This window comes from Chroicocephalus ridibundus, chromosome 3 (assembly GCF_963924245.1).
Source record: "Chroicocephalus ridibundus chromosome 3, bChrRid1.1, whole genome shotgun sequence".
Classification (NCBI taxonomy): domain Eukaryota; kingdom Metazoa; phylum Chordata; class Aves; order Charadriiformes; family Laridae; genus Chroicocephalus; species Chroicocephalus ridibundus.
Genome location: NC_086286.1, coordinates 15,896,361 through 15,918,225, shown reverse-complemented (window position 1 = coordinate 15,918,225; position 21,865 = coordinate 15,896,361). Strand labels below are relative to the sequence as shown.

The 21,865-nt window shown below is 45.0% G+C and overlaps 1 protein-coding gene across 2 annotated transcripts in view; it reads left to right on the top strand.

Annotated features, from left to right (window-relative positions):
- The window catches only part of ALK (ALK receptor tyrosine kinase), a 328,277-nt gene that overhangs the window by 300,042 nt on the left and 6,370 nt on the right, over nucleotides 1–21,865 (top strand). The window contains exons 16-28 of one of the 2 annotated variants that reach the window (XM_063328138.1): nucleotides 250–432; nucleotides 1,930–2,028; nucleotides 3,011–3,163; nucleotides 4,382–4,480; nucleotides 6,243–6,429; nucleotides 8,589–8,679; nucleotides 9,605–9,669; nucleotides 10,569–10,698; nucleotides 16,373–16,470; nucleotides 17,523–17,615; nucleotides 19,344–19,445; nucleotides 20,659–20,793; nucleotides 21,372–21,462. In XM_063328138.1, the coding sequence (XP_063184208.1) occupies nucleotides 250–432; nucleotides 1,930–2,028; nucleotides 3,011–3,163; nucleotides 4,382–4,480; nucleotides 6,243–6,429; nucleotides 8,589–8,679; nucleotides 9,605–9,669; nucleotides 10,569–10,698; nucleotides 16,373–16,470; nucleotides 17,523–17,615; nucleotides 19,344–19,445; nucleotides 20,659–20,793; nucleotides 21,372–21,462 (1,526 nt within the window). Of the gene's footprint in view, nucleotides 1–249; nucleotides 433–1,929; nucleotides 2,029–3,010; nucleotides 3,164–4,381; nucleotides 4,481–6,242; nucleotides 6,430–8,588; nucleotides 8,680–9,604; nucleotides 9,670–10,568; nucleotides 10,699–16,372; nucleotides 16,471–17,522; nucleotides 17,616–19,343; nucleotides 19,446–20,658; nucleotides 20,794–21,371; nucleotides 21,463–21,865 lie in introns of those variants that run through there. The other variant, XM_063328139.1, reaches the window with a different exon arrangement.

Genomic DNA, 21,865 nt, shown 5'->3' with positions numbered 1-21,865 from the left:
ATTTTCCATAGAAAATACTTGTCCTTTTATGGTAAGTGAAAAGAGCTGCAGATAATTAACATGGTCGAAAGCCCTACAGAAAGGTCACTGTAGCACTGCGTATCAAGCACATCCTCTCTTCTAACCAAGGCATAATATTCTTACTTTCAGCTGAGGTTCTTTGAAGGAGTGCTTGTTCTGCAGTTCCCTGCAGTGTTTTTTACACAGAAATAACCCCTACCTGTGCCTTTTCTCTTCTCTTAACTGCAGGTGGTGGAGGTGGCTGGAATGATAACACTTCCTTCCTGTGGTCAGGAAAATCCTTGCTGGAAGGTGCTACTGGAGGAAGATCCTGCCCCCAGGCCATGAAGAAGTGGGGGTGGGAGACAAGAGGGGGTTTCGGAGGGGGTGGAGGGGGGTGCTCCTCAGGTGGAGGAGGCGGAGGATATATAGGTAAAGTGGCTTCGTGTTCAAGGTGTCCCTTCCCCTCCTTTAATGCTAATGATCAGCAAAACGCTGATAGATAATTCTCCTGTAGCTAGCATATTTGACTGTTATGTACTAGTATGTCTGTGTGTTGCCTTTTTAGCACTAGATGAACGTATGGCATTTAGTCTCTGAGCAAATAGCCAGATGTCAGTCCTTCAGCTGTAATCCTGGCTTTGCGCTCTGCAAAATGTGCCATCAAGTTCCTGCTGTGATTCTTGAGCCTTCCATTTTGGGGTTACAGTGCTGAAGAAGGAGGAGCCACAGGCTATGTGCTCCCATTGCCAGCACCTGTGTTTTGAGGACGTTGGTCCTGGAGACTGGCAGCCAGGCTTTATGCCAGGGAAAGACGCAGCTTCTTCTACCCTGCCCTGCTGTGGGTGGGCCTTGGTCCTGCGCAGAAGGTCTCTGGGGGCAGAGGCTCAGGCTGCCAGCCAGGACCCTTCCTAATAACGACAGTGGTGTTGACTTCAGTCAACAAGGAGCTAATTTCATGTGCTGAGGGTCTCAAGACAGCTGTCAGATGGCATTACGTTGATTATAACTGGTGTGGGCCAGATTCAAGATCTCTACTAACCCGTAATCTCCTGGGCCACATAGTTTCTTCAGCCATCTGCACTGTGGTGGACTTTTTAACCCCTGGTTCTCCACAGCTTGAATCAAGAGTATGATAGACTAGAAATCCTGAGAGGAAGTAACAAGTTTAAATGATTAAGTGCATGTTTTGTACCAATGTTATTGTGTAATGCTTTTTTCCAACAGAATGCCTCACATGACATAATTTTAATTTCATCAAAGAAGGATAAAGAGGAAAAGCCATTTTTGGGTGGGGCGGGGGAACCTTTGCATGCTTGTAGCGCAAAGTATATGGCCCGTACTGTGCTTCTAATATGTTCTATGTAACTGCCCATACTTTGGTCCTGATATGTTCTATATGCCCAAGCACAAATGAGCAACTCATAAATTCCTTTGGTCCCCACTCCTGGTAGACCACCACCCTGCTTTCAGGGTGCGAAGGAGAGGAAAATATCAGATTATTCCTTCCCTGTGCTGACACAGTACATACCTTGATCAGCAAGGGTACTGAACTTAGCCCTTGAGTACTGGTGTTTTCCAGTTTCTTGGCTATATTAATTTCAAGAAGGGCTTAAAAGGGATGTTTCACAGCATCCAAATGGTTAAAGATGAAGTTTGTGCCTTAGTTTGCAACAGTCTGCTTAAAACAGAGCTAAGAAATTCATTGTCACAAGCTGCTGCTGTTAAATTGAAGTTCTAGAGATAAGAGACTGGGGGTTCATGCCGCAACTCGCTAAGTGTTCCCTGTATGTTAAATACTTTGATTTATTCTCTTTTCTCATTTGGATGCTTCCCTAAATATGCTGAAGTCATGCATGTTGAAACGCTTATCTGTATTTTAGTGCCAATGAGCCTCAGTCTGTTAAGGTAACCTCTGGTTTGACGTAGGTGGCAATGCTGCAGTGGACAATGACCCAGAGATGGATGGGGAGGATGGTGTGTCCTTTATTAATCCAATTGGTACTTTATACACTCCAGCACTTAAAGGTATTCATATTGGTCAGAAGTCTTCTAGTGGGTTTATTTCATGTTAAGAATAGATTGCATCTGTAGTACGCTTTAGAAACCTTTGGGTACAGCTTAGTGTTATCATGAATGTGAGGAGGCAGAAAGACAGCATGACGAAGTCCAATGGAGAATAAAAAGAAGTAGCAGGAAGAAAGCAGGTGGAGAGAACATCAAGGCTAATCCAAACACTTCCCAACAATATAGTCTACCAGCCTATAGAATAATTTTGGCCAATAGTTCAGATAATTTAGGAAAGAAACAGACAAAGCACCTGACTATTCACCTCACGTGTTCCTTACAGCATCCCTCGGCAAAGTATCCAGGTTGGACCAGGGATTTTGCAGACAAAACAGTGCAGTTCTGCCCAGGAGTGCGTGGGAGTGATAAATACTGCCACTTCAGCCTGTGTTTGTCCAGAAGTTAGTGTCTTGAATATGTCTGTGATGTGTTCAGAAATACAAAAATATCTATTTGCTCAAAAAAAAAAAAAAGTTTGCTTTAGAACAGCCAGAATTATTTTCAAATACAGATGTACTCTGGCCTGATGGATTGACCCAGAAAGTTTTGAAAACATTGCAGTGTTTGATCTCAGAGGGAGTAAAAGCCAGGAAAGAAAAGGGTAAGCCCCATGGACCGCTGAAAGGGCAGGTTTCCCTTAGCCTCGAGAGCAGCCTCCTTGCTAACCTGGTAGGACTGTCTGCTCAAAGAGAGCCAGTGCACCTCAACTGCAGTGGGACTAATTTAGCTGGATGTTATTTTCTGCATGAGAAAAGGACAGGAGCTATAGGAGGTGGGGAGAAATTGGTTTCTTAGGTGGGGAGAAATTGGTTTCTTAGATGGGGCCCACCCTGACGCATCTGGCAACCATGACCACTATATCTCCTGTTTCTGTCAGTGCCCAAGGGAATGATATGAATGATCTTTACAGTAATTAACTCAGCTTCTTTCATCCACTCCCTAGTGACAGAGGGGCACGGAGAGGTGGATATTAGGCTGCACCTTAACTGCAGTCACTGTGAGATGGACGAGTGCCGTGTTGATCTTGAGACTCAAAAAGTCATTTGCTTTTGTGAGCCAGGCACAGAGTTGGCTGAGGATGGTGTGTCTTGCATAGGTAAGTAGGTGTATGGGGTAGGCTGCTAGCATGTGAAACAGAAAATGCATGGCAAAAACCTGTAGTTTGGACTGTAAGACATCCTGAAAGTGTTATCTAGTCTTTCTTAAAAATGGCATCCGTTGAATGTTACCTTCTTTCCCGCTGGTATATGCTGCAGAGTTATTTTGCTGGGATATAGGCACATCAGTGCTGAGGAATGGTGCACAGATTAGCATTGCTGGTTTGCTTTCCAGTATACGTTTGGTATACCGGGCAGCACTGAGGAGAGTCAGATTTTGCGCCTGGTTGCGCTGATGCTCACAGTCTGCTCTGAAATCATGAAAGTTTGCTCACTGAAGGAATTTTCCAGCTAAACTTAAATTCCAGGTCAGTCCTCTTAAAAGCCAAAAAAATGTACAAGGTGAAGGAGAATATAGTTCCTGTGGATTTGGACATGTAAGGTGCAGAATCTGTAAGAAATTCTACATGAGAGATCTCTGAGGAAAACTAAAGACAGCGCTGTACTTGCCTTACTTTAAAAAACAAGTGTTCAGAGCTCCATTACTAGGTTTCCTTCATATTTTTGCCCAGCAGTTAGAGCAAGTGACTCCGGGGTTTTGGAATCCTGCTCTCAGCTTTGTCACTGGCATGGGAAAATTGTTCTGTATTTTTACCACTCTCACCTGTAAAATGGGTGAAAAGCATGGTCATTTTGCCAGGGTGAAGTAAACCTTAATAGATAGTCACTGAACGCCTGGTGGTCCTGAGTGAGGATGCAGCTATGGAATACTTTGTACTACGCTTGCTGTTAACAAGTTTTTCTGCCTGGATTAGATGCATTTAGGAGGTGATATATTGCAGTCCTCCTTCTGCTTTTGCTGTGATTTGGCATTGATAGCAGCACTTTAACCCTGGCAATGTAGTGTTCTTTCCACCTCCTCAACCTCCTGCCCCTGGTTTTTATGGTCTTGTTTTCATACCCAGGGAGTGCACATGTTAATTCGCTGATAGCAAACCATCTGTTTTAATGGGTTGATATTAATTGAGGAAAGTCAAACAATGAAGTATTAGAGGTCATAGATCCTGAGCACTGATCATGCCAGAGGTTGCTCCTACACTATAGGAGCAGCAGATGAGTAAATGGAAGGAAAAACAGAAAAATCTGTCTGCAAAAAAAGTGGCCGTTGGAAGATCATTTCAAACATGTAATTCGTTCTTCTCCTGCCTCTGTTACAGCTGAGCCAGTGGTTCATCTCCCCCTCTCCTTGGTCTTGTCTGTAGTGACTTCAGCATTGGTGGCTGCTTTAATTTTGGCTTTTTCAGGAATCATGATAGGTGAGTGTTTCTCTGCAAAAAGATATTTTCATATGAGGGCTGGATCTGAGCCAGGGATAATTGGGCCCTGGGAGGCAAAAGGATTCAGGTTTTTAGCTGCTGCTGTATTTAATGACACCTTCCCACACACATGCCTTAACTTTAGATTTCAGTCGTTGTTTCTAACCACAATGACCAATTTGAGGAGGTTTCAGTTACTGACTGCATCTCAAAAGAGACATTATTGCTTGTGTTGTAGCGTAAAGCTGCCAGAACACAGCTGCCACTGGTTTTGAAAGAGCTGTTGGTGCTTAATGCCTAAAAGCAAGCTTCTTTATTTGCGGCCTATATACAGATTTAGCCTCTTAATGTATGACATTTCAGCTTGAAATTCTGACATAGGTTCCCCTTTTACAAACTGCTACTAGGTATGATGTGGGCATTCTTGGCATCTTTATTTGGAATTCTAAAAAGGTACTTTTCACCCTTTCATTTTCTTATTTTAAACAATTGCTCACCTGCGTTCGATTGCAAGCGGAATAGATTTGAATCAATGAAAAGTGGCCAGGAATTCAAACCACAGCTCTGCCACCTTTCTTTGTCCACACTGGATATAGTCTGGGGGAGGGGAGGGATGTACTCGGAGCAGCAAACAGCAGCTATTAAATTAGATTTGCGCAGCTGTTTCATTTTTAAGAATTTCAGGAGTTATCAGTTGCACACACATGGCCCTACATGTATGATTTCTGGCCTGACAGTAGCCCTTTAAAATTACTAATTACTTCTCAGGGAGTGGAAGAGTAATCCTCTTTCCATCCCACTAGCCTATCGTTGCCATCTCAGGAAAGAGCAGTGGTTTAAAAAATCAAAGCAAAAGCAATGAGGAGGAAAATGGAGGACAGGAAGGGTTTGTGGATAGGTCATTACATCTGTCTGCCTTTGCAAGTGCATGTTTACCCCTTAAATTCTTCCCCTGAGCAACATCTGCTGGAGAAGATGCAATAGCTATTACTGTCACAGTCTTCGGGCTCAATCCAGCTGCCACAGAAATCAATAGTAAGGGTAATAGTGATTTAACCTGCTCACGATTGGCATCTTGCTGTGAAAAAAATACTGCAATATCAATTACTATTACAAGGAATATCCACAGGATGTCTTCCTTCAAGGTGTGGTATCTAATGACGTTTTAGAAGTATCAGCCAAGTGATTCAAGGAGTATAACACTACCATAAACTGGTTTCAAATTTAGTCCAACTCTGTTGTTTAGAAACAGAAGAAGTTTTGCAAAGTGAGCTAGTTTTATGTACAATGTGTTATTCTGAGGTAACAGTTTAGTCTATCCATTTTGAACAATACCACGCGATAATTCATTTTAGATTATAGTCGCTTCGACATGATTTAGGAAAGTTGGTTATACCCTGACTCCCTCAAGTTTGGAACTGGGCTCATACTTAGAAGGTCCACTTAAACCAAATAGAACAAAACAAAAAACTCATAACTGTGAAATCAGAGATCTCTTAGTGACATTCATTTTACTTCTTCCGAACAGTTTATGAGCAAGCCTGTTTCTTCATAAGACGTGTAAATCAAATGTTCCTGAATAACTTCAGATTCCATTTTCTATCTGTAATTATTCGATGCACAGAAATATGACAGTGTCAGTGTCTGGTTTGATTTGCTGAAATTTGACCACACAGCAAATTCCAGTGAGGCATGCTGCACAGCTGCTGTCCTGTTCCAGAGTCAATCTGTGTCTCTGGTTTTCTGTGTTCTCCATATTTAGTATATCGCCGGAAGCACCAGGAGCTACAAGCCATGCAGATGGAGTTACAGAGCCCAGAATATAAACTGAGCAAGCTGCGTACCTCCACTATCATGACAGACTACAATCCCAACTACTGCTTTGCAGGAAAGACCACATCCATTAGTGACCTTAAAGAGGTGCCTCGAAAAAACATCTCCCTCATCCGGTAAATTCGTCTTTGCCTTCCCCATGCTTCACGCTGTACACTCGCGTGTGCTGGCTCTCTTACACAGATGTGAACTCGTGTCTTCGTGCAGGCACGTACAAATTCTCGTACTTTTAGACTCATGCCCCTTTTCATTAGAAAAAAAAGCTGCAGTAGTTAGGCTTGTGTGGAGGGGACTAGACTACAGCAGTCTCCTTGACCTTTTACAGGCGCAGTTTTAATGTTCTGGAATTATGAGAGGAACTGAAGAGTCATCGCCAGTAATTCAGACACATCTTTTGCAAACTGTGCAATGAATGGCCCATTTTCAGTGTTAACCGATAAAATCCTGTGAAGGCCAAGGCTTGTAGGAGGCTCTTTTAAAGTCTTTGGTGGGATCTTTGGTAAAGACAATTACATCCTTAAGTACAATAGCAGGAAAAGCAATGGGTTTGAGACTGACAGACAGTATTAAAAAGGCAGGAATATAAAGCCACCAGGATAGTCATGTCTAGATCAGAACTTCTGGAAAGTTTGAAAGTCTCTTAAGAAAAACTTGAAAATTCAGAGTTCTTTCACACTTTGCTCCGCTGCAGGATATCGTGTGCGCCACTTGTGAATGTGGCATGACCCTGGTGCCATGCAGTTTTACACAAGAAGCTTACGGTGCTAGAAAAAGATGATGCTCGGACCAGTCTATGCAGTCTGCAGTGTTGTGCTGTCTCTTATCTTATCCCCCCTTACCTGCACATCTTGCTGGACTGCATCTGGAAGCTTCCGTTGTACCCTGTGCTGCTGCCTTTGTCACTTGGGCTCTGAAAAGATTTTTGAAGTGTGGCAAGGTGCAGAGAGCAGAAGATACAGCTGGGAATTGATAAGGACAGGGAAGGTGGGCTTTTGGGGAGGAGGGTGAATTATGAGCTGTAGAGATCTGTTTTATACCCTCAGTTTGTACTGTTAGTGAGGTGTACCCAAGAATATTGCCTCAAGATGATACCTACAAAATGTTACAAGAAGAAGTGGTTGAGTCACAGGCAACGCAAGTCCTCACTGTGGTTTCACTGCCCAGACTGGTCATCATCCCGGCGAAACTCCAGATGCAGCTTATGCAACAGCCGAGCGGATTGCCCTTAGCAGCACCTCTTTGAACAGGCAGGAGGGCAACAGCCCATGCAAAAACAGTCCATTGATAGACCAGAGAACAGAATCAGTGCATCTCTCAGGCCAAACTTGGCTTTACCAGGAAAGCACATGTTGTAGAAGAGAGCCTTAGTGAGAGCCTTTTACCCAGGCTGAGGTGCAGGAATGTCTCTTAGAGGCTCAAACTGCTACTGCCCAATGCACAGCCCATGCAGTGTTAAGAGGGACTCAGGATCTGGGATGCAGCCTCATTCTCTGACAGAGTTCGCTGTGTTGTTATGACGCATGTGGTATAGCTATTGTTGTACCGGTTGACTTAACGTTAAGCAAGTGAACACTGAATAGGCAGGTGTGCAAAATCGGTATCACAAGGGCAGGGGACAGGATCTGTTGTGTGATTACTTTAATTCCTTTCTTTTTTTCTTGTACCCTTATTCAAAATAAAACTGTAAATTTCATAATACGATCAGTGCCAGAAACAATCCTCATCACAAATTCCTAGAGCCGAGTGCTTTATATAGCACTATCATCACCATTTACTGGCTAAGGTGCTTACCCAGAATCACAAAAAAAATCAGGAAAAGACACTTGGTTTACAATTCAGGTCCTTTGAGAACCATTGTGCTTCCTAGTTTCTTGTTCAGGTGATGCATAAACATCATGGGAACTGTTAATGTGTTTAGGGTGTGGGAACACCAAAACTTAAGACCCATCTTGCACTCACCACTGAAGCACTGACACCAAAGCCATAGAAGAGTGCTATCCATTACACAGTGCTATCCAGCAATTTGATTTCACTGGGGACTGTTAACTTTTGAGGATTGCTTTCCCTTCCAATTAAATACATCGTAGGTCCAGGAAAGATCGCGTCAAGGTCTGGTCCCCTGCGTAGCGTGAGGAGTGGTATCATCAGTGTCAATATCCAGTTCTCCCTGTTTCACTACCATGAAAATTGTGAGCCCGTTCTGTGAGCTGTGACCACAGTGTTATAATGTGTGTTCTCTGTAGTAAAACCTTCTTGTCTTCTCTGGTCTGTCCAGGGGTTTGGGTCACGGAGCCTTTGGTGAGGTATATGAAGGTCAGGTGGCAGGGATCCCCAGCGACCCCACTCCCTTGCAGGTGGCTGTGAAAGTAAGTGACAGTGTATGAGTTATCATGATGGTTTCATGCACCTTTCACCCAAGAGTCCCAATGCATTATTAAAATGAACTAAGCGTTACCATAGTACTGAAGGATGTGGCTAGAAAGGTTGCTGCTCTATTGCAACACTTTAATCCATCATAGCGATGGTACAACTTGTAGCATATGGGCTTGTGAGACTATTGAAAGAGGTCTGTAAGTATTCCCATACAGCTGCAGTAGACTGCAAGCATGAGAAATAAATCCGTCCTCTGTCCATCCTCTACATGCTACACCTGGTGTTGTAACCTGTCCAAAGCCTTTGAGTCAGAGGCCAAAAGTCTTCACAGGGCCAAGAGCAGCTGGCACACGTATCAAAGAGCCTGCAGGTAGGAGATGGCTGGTTTTCCAGGGGTCTCAGCACTCCATTACAGGATGGATATGCACCGGATGTGAAGCTAAATCTTGAGAGACCCTGGTAGGGTTCTCCAGGCCTTCAGCAGCCTAGCTAGCTTGTTTTCTCCTAGAGGTTGCATAGCAGCACAGTCCTACTGCTGGTTATAGTTCATAGTTTTGCTGGGAGGTAGCAGTATTGAACTGTCTGAGAGCTCAGGAACTGTGGTTCTCATTCCTCGTCCTCTATACAGCAGAGTCCCATATATTGAGCACTGTTCCCTGTGCACTCTGGGCTATTTCCTTTGCTGGGAGGAGGATGGCAGTGGCATTAATGGGCCGTGTGTTCTGATCTGTACCTTTCAACAGGCTTCACAGTCTGGTTTAGTAATGGTCTAGCTATTATCTAGTGGTCTAGCTAGTGAGGTTTCTTTTTGAGAAACAAGAATTGCTGCAGACAATGTTGGCGCTTTTGATTGTGTCAGGTGTTCTACATCTGTAAGTATAAATATATTCTCCTTCTCACCTGTTCTTTCTTTTCCAGACATTGCCAGAAGTGTGTTCGGAGCAAGATGAGCTGGACTTCCTCATGGAAGCTCTCATTATTAGGTGCGTATGAATAAGATGAACAAGCACTTGCAAAGCCCAGAATGGCAAGGAAAAAAGGTTCTTTGAGAGATGATGTCCATGAACACATCAATACAGTAGTTTTAGTACATGGCTATCAGTATTTTAGAAGAGGATAGGCATTAGAATCCTTTTCTATTCTTCTTACAAATGAAGAAACTGAGGTACCAGATGATTAAGGGCTGAATTTTCAAGGGAGTCCACAGTGGTTTTCATTATCCAAATTGAAAATCTTGAGGCCCAGTTTTCAGAACTGATAATAGAATCCTTTGATTTCTTTTAGACATCAGAAACATGAGGTAATAGGAGACCTTAGGAGTTTTGATTAAACTACTCAAAACTAACATACAGCATTGACCTGATGCTGCTGTCACATCACATCTCAGTGACTGGGTCCTAGGATCCACAGAAATAGTTTCCTATCACATTGAGGTCTGGAGAAATAAGGAAATATTAGAGACTAAACCTTGAGGAATATCCCCTGCACAAGCAAATTCCTGTGTCAGTATATTATTTGGAACAACTGCCCTGGGTCAGCTTCTGCCCCTTGGACAGTGAAATTAGGAGCAGACACTTCTGTTATCAGACATTCTCTGCTTCCTGTGACCCCTAAGTCTTGCTGTAGCCCAAAACGGACGCAGAATATATGAGGTAGAAAAGCAGCCAGAAGCTGCTCCTTCCCCACCTCTGTTTCTGCATGATGCAGACAGACACAAAGTGCAGGGCTTTAGCTTTTTCCAGCTATGCTGCCTTTGAGATTTGTTACTTATTCTGAAAAAAAAAAACCAAACATTCCCCACAGCAAAACATTCAGATTCTTTTCTGTAATTGTGCTTTTTGGATCAAAGATGCTCCATAATTGAGTCTCCCTGTTTCCACAGCAAGTTCAACCACCAGAATATTGTGCGCTGTATCGGGGTGAGCTTGCAGGCACTGCCCCGTTTCATCCTGCTAGAGCTCATGGCTGGAGGTGACCTGAAATCGTTCCTGAGAGAGACGCGGCCTAGACCGGTAAGAAAAGAGAAAATTGAATTTTATTTAGTAAGCTGCTGCCATAAGGCAAATACATAACTATAAAAGAGCTGATCCGTGCAGCTACTATTTCCCAGCATTATAGAGGATCAGAAAATTTCCGTTGCTAGAAGACCACTCTGGCCGGACACAGACTTACAGGGAACAATGCTGCTGGGGTTATGCAGAGGTGCCTCATCCCTGGACTTTGCTACATATCATTGCAGATACTAGCTAAAGAAAGAGAAAAACCAAAATATTAAAAACAGATGTTAAACTCTACTCTTACCTTCCTCATACCAGCTGGGGGCGGGTTGGGGAGAAGCATTAAGGTATTAATGATAAATCCATTATTTAAACTGCTGATCAGGTGCATTTCTGTGGATATCTGTCAGTACAAGTTTGACATAGAGAAGAGAATCTGGCCTGGAGCTGTTGAATTAATAGCAAATATCTTTAGTCCAGAGTTTTAAAGATTTTCTCACTGAAATCAGCATCAATAGGAACTTACGGTCAGTTAGAAATGTGTGAGAAATAAATTACAACTTCTAGAGAGGAATCAGTACTTCAGAAAAATAAAGTTTGCTATGAGCTCCTGGATCACAAAGGCACCCAGATGTTGTTGAAGTTAGCACCAGGGCCCAGCTTCATACTCTACATTTCTTTGACACAGGGCAAAATGCTGGATTTTATCAGTACGAGAGAGACATAAATTGGCTGTAACAGATAAGATTCTTCCTCGAGGCATCTGGAAACAGATTGACTTTATATTTTTTCCTTGCAGTCTGGTTTTCAGACATATAAAATGGTCTGTGTTGCCCAGGAGCACTGCAGTCTTGGATAGATTGCAATAAAGTGGCTCCTGCCTGGATAAGAAGGCTAAACACCCAGAAAGTCAAGATGTTTGAAATCTGAGCTAGCAGTCTCTATAAACTGAGACTGTCTTCCTGTAGCACCTAGAGATGCTCTTGCCAGCTCATACAAATGGGCTGAACTTGGTGGTGGGTCAATGGGGAGATTCATGTTTTGCAGTGTGGGCTCTTGCAAGGTGTGTTACCTTGCACGTGCTTTGTTCAAAACTGCCAGGACAGGCTGTGCTAGATGTGTGAAGTGGCAGGTGAAATGGGAAGGTGTAGAGCAAGGTCATCAATCACTTTGCAATGGGAGCATCTTTTTGGCTCATTAAATTAGAGAGAGAAGCCAGCTCAGTAATGATCAGGGTCTCGTGAGGAAGCACAAAGAACGTTAGTCCTGAACAGGAATTTTTACCTACTTGCAGTAAAATGAACCCGTTGCTTTTGTGGATGAAAAGCCCTTAATCTTTATAGGATGCAGCCATGGGAGCATTCTGATCTGAGGGGTTTGTTTCTGTCTGCCCCTACCACAGTCATGAGTTCCTCCTTGCACGCAAGGGCTTCCATTTCTGTTAGCAGTAGCTCTGTGCAACCCCTATGAAAACTGTCAGAAAAAGGTGCGTGGTTCACTCCAGGCACAGCATACATTCCTTCCTTGCTATTTCTCTTCCTGCCTTCACAGCCTCTCCTTCCTTTCCTCCTCCTTCATTGTCTTTCCCGACCTGTGTGAGGTTATCTGAGACTGACCATAATTACTACTACACACAGGGGCTGTTCCCAGCACCTTGAAGATCATCCCCTCGTCCTGCATTTAACTTGCCCGCAGGCCTGGGACTGATGCTGCTGTTTCCTGCTCTGTCCTATGCCTGTCGCACTTTGGGAAAGATGAAGTTCAAATGCAGATGGGCAGCTGCAAGCTGGAACTGATTCACAAAAACAGTTTCCAGTCCCTTTTTAACAGTTAGGTGAATGTGGACAGCCAGACTGTGTACAGACACGGTTCCACATGTTTCTGCTCCACGTCTAACACCTTCCTTCCTCTTGCCTTGCCTCGCTTCTACTACCATACCACATGGTGGATGCCTGGCAAGAAGGACAGTGTAATTCATTGTCTGGCTGCCGGCACGGCTTCTGAGGGGCTAATGGCACCTGTGAGTGCTGAGAAATCAGCCTCTGGTGCACATGCTTGACTACTGGCCCAGAAACTGAGGCTAGGAGACTGTCTTACTGATGAGAGATGAGATGTGTGTGGAGCATTGTGCTCTGTGAAGTATGAGATCCAGCTGTGGGAGTGGATTTACCCTCTGCATATACCTGAGGTGTGACAGAGTCTCTGTACATAAGACCCGTGGGTCAGTACTTCTGTCTATATCTTTGCATTGCACTTAATGAACCCTGAGCTGCTGTGTTCTTCCTATTGCTCATTCAAGGCAGACAGGCAGAAGGTGGGCATAGCAGACTGGACATCTAACTCTGCAGTCCCATTAAGGGAAAGGAAATACAAGGAACAGTGCAGAGTAAACAGGCTTCTATGAGCCTTGCTTCCAACAGGAATTAAGTGAACGCACAAGACCCAGCTGACTGAGTGACAGAGGTGCACTGCGTACTGTGCAGTAAGCACTGTATGAATTACTGTTGTCATTTCCCCTTGGTTTTTTCCAGTGTTGTATTTTTATTATTTATTTAGATGATCTCTGAAGGTCCTTTCCAACCCCTGCCATTCTGTGATTTTCCAGATTATTTTCTTACTACCTTGTCTTTCCCACCTACTTCTGCTTTCAGCCTGATTGCAGAAGGTGGAAGATGTATGTGTTCATTCTCTACCTTCATCCCCCAGTTGCTCTCCCTGCTCACCTGCCGTAACTTCAAATTCATTTGCCAGTTTCAGACAAATTTAATAGAGGTTTCAAAGGCATTGACATCTCCCAAGGCCCCAGGAAGGAGAAAGCTCTACACTAGAGTGACCACTGAGCACAACAGTTGTCTTGTTTGGCTTGCCACTGGCCAGCGAGAACCTGTGTGACTAGGAGCAAGACACACACAACATACGGCTGTGTGCTCAGCCACTGAAAAGCATGGAAGGGAGCAAAGGGAATGGTGGAGGAGAACGTGAAGCAAGGGAAGGGGGAACTTAAGACATCGTAAGGGACATGAAGTGGGAAGCTAGAGCTGCCTCAGGACGTGGTATCCAACTTAATGGGAGATCAGAATACTGCCAGCACTGGTTATTGCACGTTGAGCATCTGTGTTCTTCATGTAAATAATGAAAGCAATGCTCAGCCAACACGTAATGATTCTTCTGGACTCTAAGCAAGAATGATCATATGTGTAAGCCAAATGTTCATCCAACATCACTGATACAATACCAGTTACTTTTGTGGAATATTGTCGGTTTATGCCAGCCAGGTCTACTCTGTAAGCTTCAGATTCAAACCTCTCCATGGGTCAAGGGTTTACAGCCCTGAAGGGTTTCTCTGTCCCATTTCCAATAAAGTTTCACACCTATTGCAGGATTATCCCTTCCCTCTCGTCTGGAAAGAGGCAATCTGGTAGATTCAGAGATGCCTAGAATCGGAGCCTTCGCTCATTAGGAGCGTTGCAGAATTGTCCGTTCTGGAAAGTTCAGCGCTGATCTTTCTCTCACACAGCAGAGCAATCAAAGAACAGCTCTGGAAGATAAATCATATATGGATAAATGATTCCCCTCCTTTTGTTGTGCAGCGTGTTGCACAGAGCAGTGATTACACTGAACAATACACAGAATTTTGTTCATCTTTAGCAAGATTCAGCCTCACCCAGGGAAGTGTCACACTAGTGCTTCCAGCATGCCAACTGCTCTGAGCAGCGGTGCATTGCGGCTGGCATTGTCCATTCATCTGGGGAGCAAAAGCTGTAAAGTGAGTCCTTTGGTGTATCAAGGCTGCTCCCCTTGCAAAATGAATCCCAAACCTCCATTTTTCAAACAAATTACATGGCTAAATTGTCCTTGGCTGGGCAGTCACATCTGGTTTAGGACTGTACTTAGCCAAATAAAAGGTGGAAGGAATTCATCCAAGGGGGGGAAGGAAGGGAAAAAAAGGGAAAAAGAGAAAAAAGCTATGCTGTTCGGATCAGCTTGTGGCTTCAGCCTCCTGACTGACTTGCATTATAGCTCAGGTCTGGAATCGATTGCACGGTAAAGAATTGGGCTTTTTACTCAGTTTTCACTTCAGGTTTCTGACCTTTGCCCAGAAGAGGAGGGAATGGGTAGATCGAGATATTCATTTCCCTTTGGTTATGCCCTGAAAGGGAAAAAGAAAGCATCTGCATCCTTTCTTACTGTAGCCATCTTGTGTAGCTGGTGAGTTGCTTTAACTCACAGAGGTAAAAAAGATTATTCCCCCCTCTCCACAAAAGTGGGGGAGGAGGGGAGAGGCTTTATGTTTTCAGGAAAAGGTTACTCCACAAAAAGAAAGGTTTAGGGGGAGACGCAGTCCGGTGTTTTAAAGAATCAATTAAGTATATATATATGCAATGAAGTATACTGTGTAAATAATAAAATATAGGCAGGTGATACATAGTCACAAACGATTTTGTTTTGTGGCACCACGCTGAAAAAAAAGGCTGTGTTCACACAGAGATGCAGCATTTTTCAATTATGTCATTAGTCAAGTATCGAGACCAGGTTTTTCCTAATCTCTTCAGAAGATGTTAAGACTTTTTTATGTTTTACCAGCCAGTGCCCACTGTTTAACTACTGGCTGCTGCCTGCTACAGAGCCTGGACTTATTTCCAGTCCCACTTAGCAGTGGTTTAGATCAGGTGGGATGGCCAGCAGAGCATCACATCAGTCTGGAGATATGTTTCATCACAACAGACAGGCTGGCAGAGCCAGCAGTCCCTGTCACTGGAGAATCCATGCTGGTTTGTGCATCAGTGGGAGAGACCCATGGGCAGGTGTCCCTTATGGGCACTGGGCAGAATGGCAGGTGTCGTAAGAGAGAGGTGGGGAGTGGGATAGCCTCGTTTGGTCAAATAACTGAGGCCACAGATAAACACTTCGCTAGCAAATGGCTGCTGTGGAATAAGCAATCACTGTCACCCAGTTGTTTGTCATCACCCTGCTGGCAGCAACGATTTCATCCTCCTCCACAGGACTGGCCGCAGGGATCACTGATTCACACCTCAGTGCAGAAGCTGATGGTTTGGCTCCAGAGGCCGGCAAATGCGAGCTGGTACTAAGCCTGCCCTTTTCACTAAAGCATCTGGCTGCTGCTGGCAAGGGCTGCAGACTTCATCAGAGGGGCAGGAACAAGGAGTTGGCAGCCTTAGTCTTCCATAGCCGTTGGCTACGCAAACCTGTGTCACTGCTCTGAGGGGCAAGATAAAACCTACACAGATGTGGAGGAGGGAAAGAGCAAATGTGACTCATGACATTATACAAAATGTCATTCTCATTGTTCAAGGTGACTTTAGAAAGAAGCTAGCAATAATACAAAGAAACTGAGTGAGGACCAGGTCAGGCTACAGATCTCCTCAAAAATCAGGCTGAAAGTTCAGAAGCGTCTCCCATGAGAACCGAGGGAAATTCTTACAGGGGCATCCCAATGGAGCTGGAAAGTCAGATCCATCCGTTCTGATTCTGTCCCTGGGATTTGTATGACACCGTGCCTGCATATTTTTGCATAGTTCATGGATATGAACACTCTCTTGTGCATTTTTGTATCCCTTTGTTAGCGTCTGAGCTATGTCACCTGTTGGAGAGTTCCCAGCATTGTATCAGTGACAAATCATGCCATGTCCTTGCATTTACCACATGTTTGTCCCTTTTCTTTTGGTAGAATCAGCCCTCCTCCCTTTCCATGCTGGACTTGCTCCACGTGGCTCGTGACATTGCCTGTGGGTGTCAGTACCTGGAGGAGAACCACTTCATTCACAGGTAGGTGAACACATCTGTCAGCATGGGCATGGCTTGCATACAGGCCAACACCAACTCCTAATGCCCTGCTTGGTATGTTTATGTCCTGCTGCACTCTAGTGGCTGGATACCTTTAAACAAGGTAGATAAAATCAGAATAATAGAAGCAATTAACAGAAAAGCTGCTATAAATCAGGTTGCAGAGGTTTGTAGTTTTACCAAAGATCCTGAGCTCTGTCCTGAGTTTGGCTACTCTGCAAATGGAAACACAATCTCGTGACAGAAGTCTTCAAAGCTCTCCCCATCATGAATTTTGCTTAGTTCTTTCTGCTTATTCTGGAACCCTTTCCTTCTCCCTCTCGAACGAGAGCTGTACAAGTACAGCCAAAGTGCAACAGCTTGTGACTGTTTTTACGTGCTTCTGCAGAACAGGGTGTTTGATGTCTAAAATTCTGGCCATTGAGTAGAGATGAGTAGAGAGAGATGGTAGTTCACTCTTCTGAAAGAGTTACCCACAAGGTATGCCACTGTGTTATTCAGATCTCAAGGTTTACTTCAGCCCAGCAGAGGTGTAGCACACGTTCAGGCCTATACTTTCAGTCTCCAGAGCAACACCTGCACGTGGTTGTTCTTCCTGTCCCTGACGGTACGACACCCATTTGACAATATTTGAATGAGCACACTAGGAACAGGTCAGTGGATCATTCCCCAGACAGCTTGATGTTGGGAATAGTACATTGCTGAAATTAGGCCCACTGCTTGCAACTCCTTAGAGACTTAAAAATAGCTCCTGGGGTGAAGGGAGGCTCGCAGGAGGCCCGTCCTTTCAGCTGGAAGATACTACATGAAGTTTAAATAGGAAATGCTAAAATACAAAGCTGCTCCTGCTTTTGGGGTAGATTGGAATTTGGGACATCACTAGTTATCCATAAACACTGACTTTTCTGGCCGTTGTGGGCTCTCTGCAGCTCAGGAAAGTAGGTACTGTTTGTTATTTTCTTTTTGGCTTGCAAAATTGTCGAATGATTAAGTGGTTCTTCTCTTTCTGTTGCTTTTCTTCCCTTTCCTTGTAGGGATATTGCTGCCAGGAACTGCCTCCTTACCTGTCGAGGGCCTGGGAGAGTGGCTAAAATCGGAGACTTTGGAATGGCCCGGGATATATACAGGTAGCAGAGCTAAGCCCAGAGTATCCATAAGTGGGAGCTCGCTAAAATGAGAGAGGAGCAGTGTTTGCTCAGGAGGGCAGGCTCATGTGCTGCTCTGCATAACCCTAGCAAGGCGAGAGTGGAGATATCCCACCCTGATGAATCCCAGCTAATGTGGGGGGGGTTTTGGTGTTCGCCCTCACCTGTAGTTTAACTGTGCTCTGGAGACTTTTCCCACTCTGACAGCTTTCTTCTGGGTAATGAAGTCTGATGGTTGTGGAAGGCATTTTTCCTCCCTCTTGTACTCTGTCCTCAGTTTCTTGTCTTTACTTTCTCCACGCTGAATGGCATTGATGTGCCCTTTTGTTTTGTGGTCCTAAATCATTCTGAGTTTAATCTCTCTCCTCGATACTACCCCTGCTCCTTTGGTTTCGTGTCATCAGTAAATCTCCTCAATTTACTGCAGATAAAGGAGGGAGGTGCAGAGGAAGGTCAGGAAAATGTAATCACCCAAACTGGAATTCAGCCAGGACGCAGGGTTAACTACCCTGCTCTTGCAAAAAGTGCCAGGAAATCTTTAATGACCACAAGCAGTCAGGGCTGCAGTTTGATATCTCAGCTTCCAGATAGCACCTCCAGAAGTGCAGCGCCATGTCCTGCTGTGCCGAGGAATTGATTTGCCTCTGACTCAGAGGAAGGAATGCCTTGTACTCAGTCACCTGCACTGTTTATTCCAGTGCCTTGCCTTCTTTTTTTCCTGCTTGGGGATTCTCCTGTGCAATTACTAAGCCAGCCGTGGCTCTGCTTAGCTTGAGATCTGGCAGTATCACAGCCTGAGGTGATGCAGAGTGCTACCTTCAAAAACCCAAGTGTATCAGAGCTGCTGGTTTTTCCCCCCTCCTCTCTCTCCCTTCACAAAGAGCCCCTACTCCGCCCCACTGTCAGATGGGACTCTGCTGGGACAAAGTAGCATCTGTCACGCTCACACAATCAGCAGAACCGACTGCCAAGATGAATGCTTTGGTGCCGAGTTTTCAAAGGTGCCTTTGAAGTTCACACATGTTTCTGTGTCCAGGAATATCCTTAGGATGCTCAGGCTGTTCTAAGCAGTGATACCAGCTTCATGAGCAGCCTCCTGCAGCTGCCAGCACAGGATTTGGGGCTTGTACGTTTTATTTTAAATGTTGATGACACTAAAGGGCTGATGTAATTCCTGTCTCAGGAGCATGGGAGGTGGTTTTTGTACTACTGCCCCAGCTCTGATGGCCAAGCATCCTCCTCATCAAGCTCCTCATTCTTATAAAGGGGTTTGGATTTCATTTGCAGTGCTTTAAACTGGGTAAATATGGAACAGCCTTTGTGTATTTTTGGTGGGGATGCTCAAGGTGACCGTGTGTGAGGTGAGGGTGGAGATCTTGTTGTGGCTGAGAAGTGCAGGAGGATGGCTCTGCCAGCAGCAGTTTACTGCGTGAGCGATTTGCTAGGAGGACAGACACAGATGAGGATAACTTGGGCTCACCGGATCAGGCCTAAAGCAAGGGAGATTAGAGCAGTCCTTCCATGGTCTGCCCATTTCCAGTATTTTTGTGAGAAGGAACAGGTCTCTTCAGCATTTTCTCTGCCATGCTGTTTCACCTAAATTAGTCTTTCATATGGCTCATAATTTTTAAATTTGTAATTATAAAATTCCCGAATTAATGGCATTTTCTGAATTCTTGGCTGACTCTTTGTTTTGTTTGTTCTTTGCAGAGCCAGCTACTATCGGAAGGGTGGGTGTGCAATGTTGCCTGTCAAATGGATGCCTCCTGAGGCTTTCATGGAAGGGATATTTACATCAAAAACAGACACATGGTGCGCTTCCTTTCCTTCTCTATCCGGTCTGTCTGTCTGTGTTGTAACCCCTTTTGTAAAGTGTGAATATTTCATAAAAAACACATGTTCTTGTTCATTTCTCCTTTACTAAAAAGACAAGCTGGGTCTTTCAGAGCCAGTAACCTTGGAGGAGGCAAGAAAGATCAGACCTGTGCAAAAGCGGGTGAGGTGGGCGGGAAGGGAAGGGAGGTTGGGGCAGGTGCAGGTGCTGCTTTGCTGCTGCAGGGAGGAAGGCGTTAATTCCAGTGCAGGAGACAGCAGGCAGGATCCATCCTGCCGGTGAGGGAGAAGGGTGACGTGTATTCTGGCTTTCCTCTTTCTCCTGGCCTGCAGTAGCACTGTAAGCTCTTGAGTTGCTGGTGGCCAGGGGAGGGGGAGGAAAATTGTGTGAGCAGGAGGCAAGAGCTCGGGGACGCGTGCGGAGGGGAAAGGGCTGGTGGTCAGGACACAGCTCCTGAGCGGAGCGGGGGAGGTACATGCTCTCCTATGGCTGAGCTGCTGCCTGTCTCGGCACCGAGCGGAAGAGTTTGCCATTGCTGCACATAGCTCGTTGCAATTTTACTCAACAAGATCGTGATTTCCAAGCAGCTTACCAGATGAATGCTTGGGAGGGGTCCTGTCCCAGCCATTGTCCCCAGGGCTTTGCAGGCCACACCACACAGGCCTAGGCCTGTGGTGTTAGCTAGGGAATGTTTTTATTGTACTCTTGAGCTACAGGTGGGGGCTATGGGGCTCAGAGCACCCGGGGATTCGCTGGCATGTTATTTCATGCTGGGTAGTTTATTCAAGAGGAAAAGCTTGTCCTAAGTGATCAGGCCACTGCTCAACTCAGTCCTGTCTCCAGCTGTGGCTGATGTCTCAGAAAAGCAGAACCTGACTTTCACGTTTGTAACATCTAGTTGAGCGGTCCCGAGTACAAGGGCAAAGCAGCCATATTTACCTACCTACATCATCGACTTCACTCAATTAACAGTCAACTACTAGTATTCATTAAACAATTGAAAGTCCACCGTTACAACTGTGCAGCTTATTTATGTCTGAATCCTGCAGCAGGAAACCCTGTGATTTCCAGAGGCTGCCTGAGCACAGACTGCAAAGAGCAATGCTGACAGTACTGCACCTGAGGGCATTGCCCCTCCGTCATGGTCATTCCTGTACCCTTCACTTTGTTTTCCTTCGCTTCTGTATTCAGGTCCTTTGGCGTGTTGCTGTGGGAGATATTCTCTTTGGGATACATGCCCTACCCTAGCAAAAGTAACCAGGAGGTCCTGGAGTTTGTCACCAATGGAGGAAGGATGGATCCACCTAAAAACTGCCCTGGACCTGTGTATGAGATTTTAACTTTGATATATTCATGCAAATGATTTTCTGTTTCAAATGCTGTTCTCTATCAAAAGTTAATGACTTTAAGATTGATCTTATTGTGGCTCATCTGCTTTATTGGACTTGAGCGCCAGTGAGTTCTCCACTATTTAATATTTCTGTATATTTTGGAGAATAAATCGAGGCCCTTTTGAGAAGTACTGGCCACTGCTTGTTTGGTCAAAGATGGTGCAATATTTCTGTGTCTTAGGTTAGCTGTGAAACTACAAGCGCATAAGACTCTTCACAGGTAGAGAAAACTGGACTCCATTATCTGTAGCCCTGCCTACCTTTAGTGAACTGTCCAAGGGATTTCGGGTGGGTGAGTTATTTCTCTGATGTTCTGTGGATTTCACCCCACTGGTGGCCACGTTCCAGTGGTTGCTGTTACATCAGTTGTCTGACTCCAGGGAAGGCAGAGCACTCTTATATATTAGAAGTCGTATTGGTGATGCGTGCTTATGGTTTCTAAGGTGCAGTGACTAGCTGTTTTATACTAATGGGATCTGCTATTTACGAGCATCTCCCGTTCTGCTCTTTCAGTTACCGCATTATGACCCAGTGTTGGCAGCACCAGCCTGAAGACCGGCCAAATTTTGCCATAATCCTGGAGAGGATTGAGTACTGCACTCAGGTATCCCTGTTCATTTGTCCGGAATGAGATGGGTGGAGACGGTTCTTCTTGAGGAGCAGTCTAGGCAAGCCAGAACACGAGAGGAGAAGGCAGCGCTGCATTACTGCAGTCAGCAGCCCGGGGAAACTGGTGTCAGCCTGGGACCGGTGGTTGGGATATTTACCTCATCGGGTGGTTGATCCTTCTTGTCTTTTACTGCTGAAAGGCACAGGCTTACACAAGCTTACGCAGCTTTACAAATAGCAGACCTGTAGCTCTGCTTCTGCTTATTAAGGCACAGGTTCCAACAAAAAAAAGAGCTAAGAGAGGCCAACACCCGTGCGCGCTTCACATGCTTCATGTCAGCCACTCGGTCCCAGTGTTCACCCATAAGACACGGTCAGCACCGCGCAGAAATGGTCCT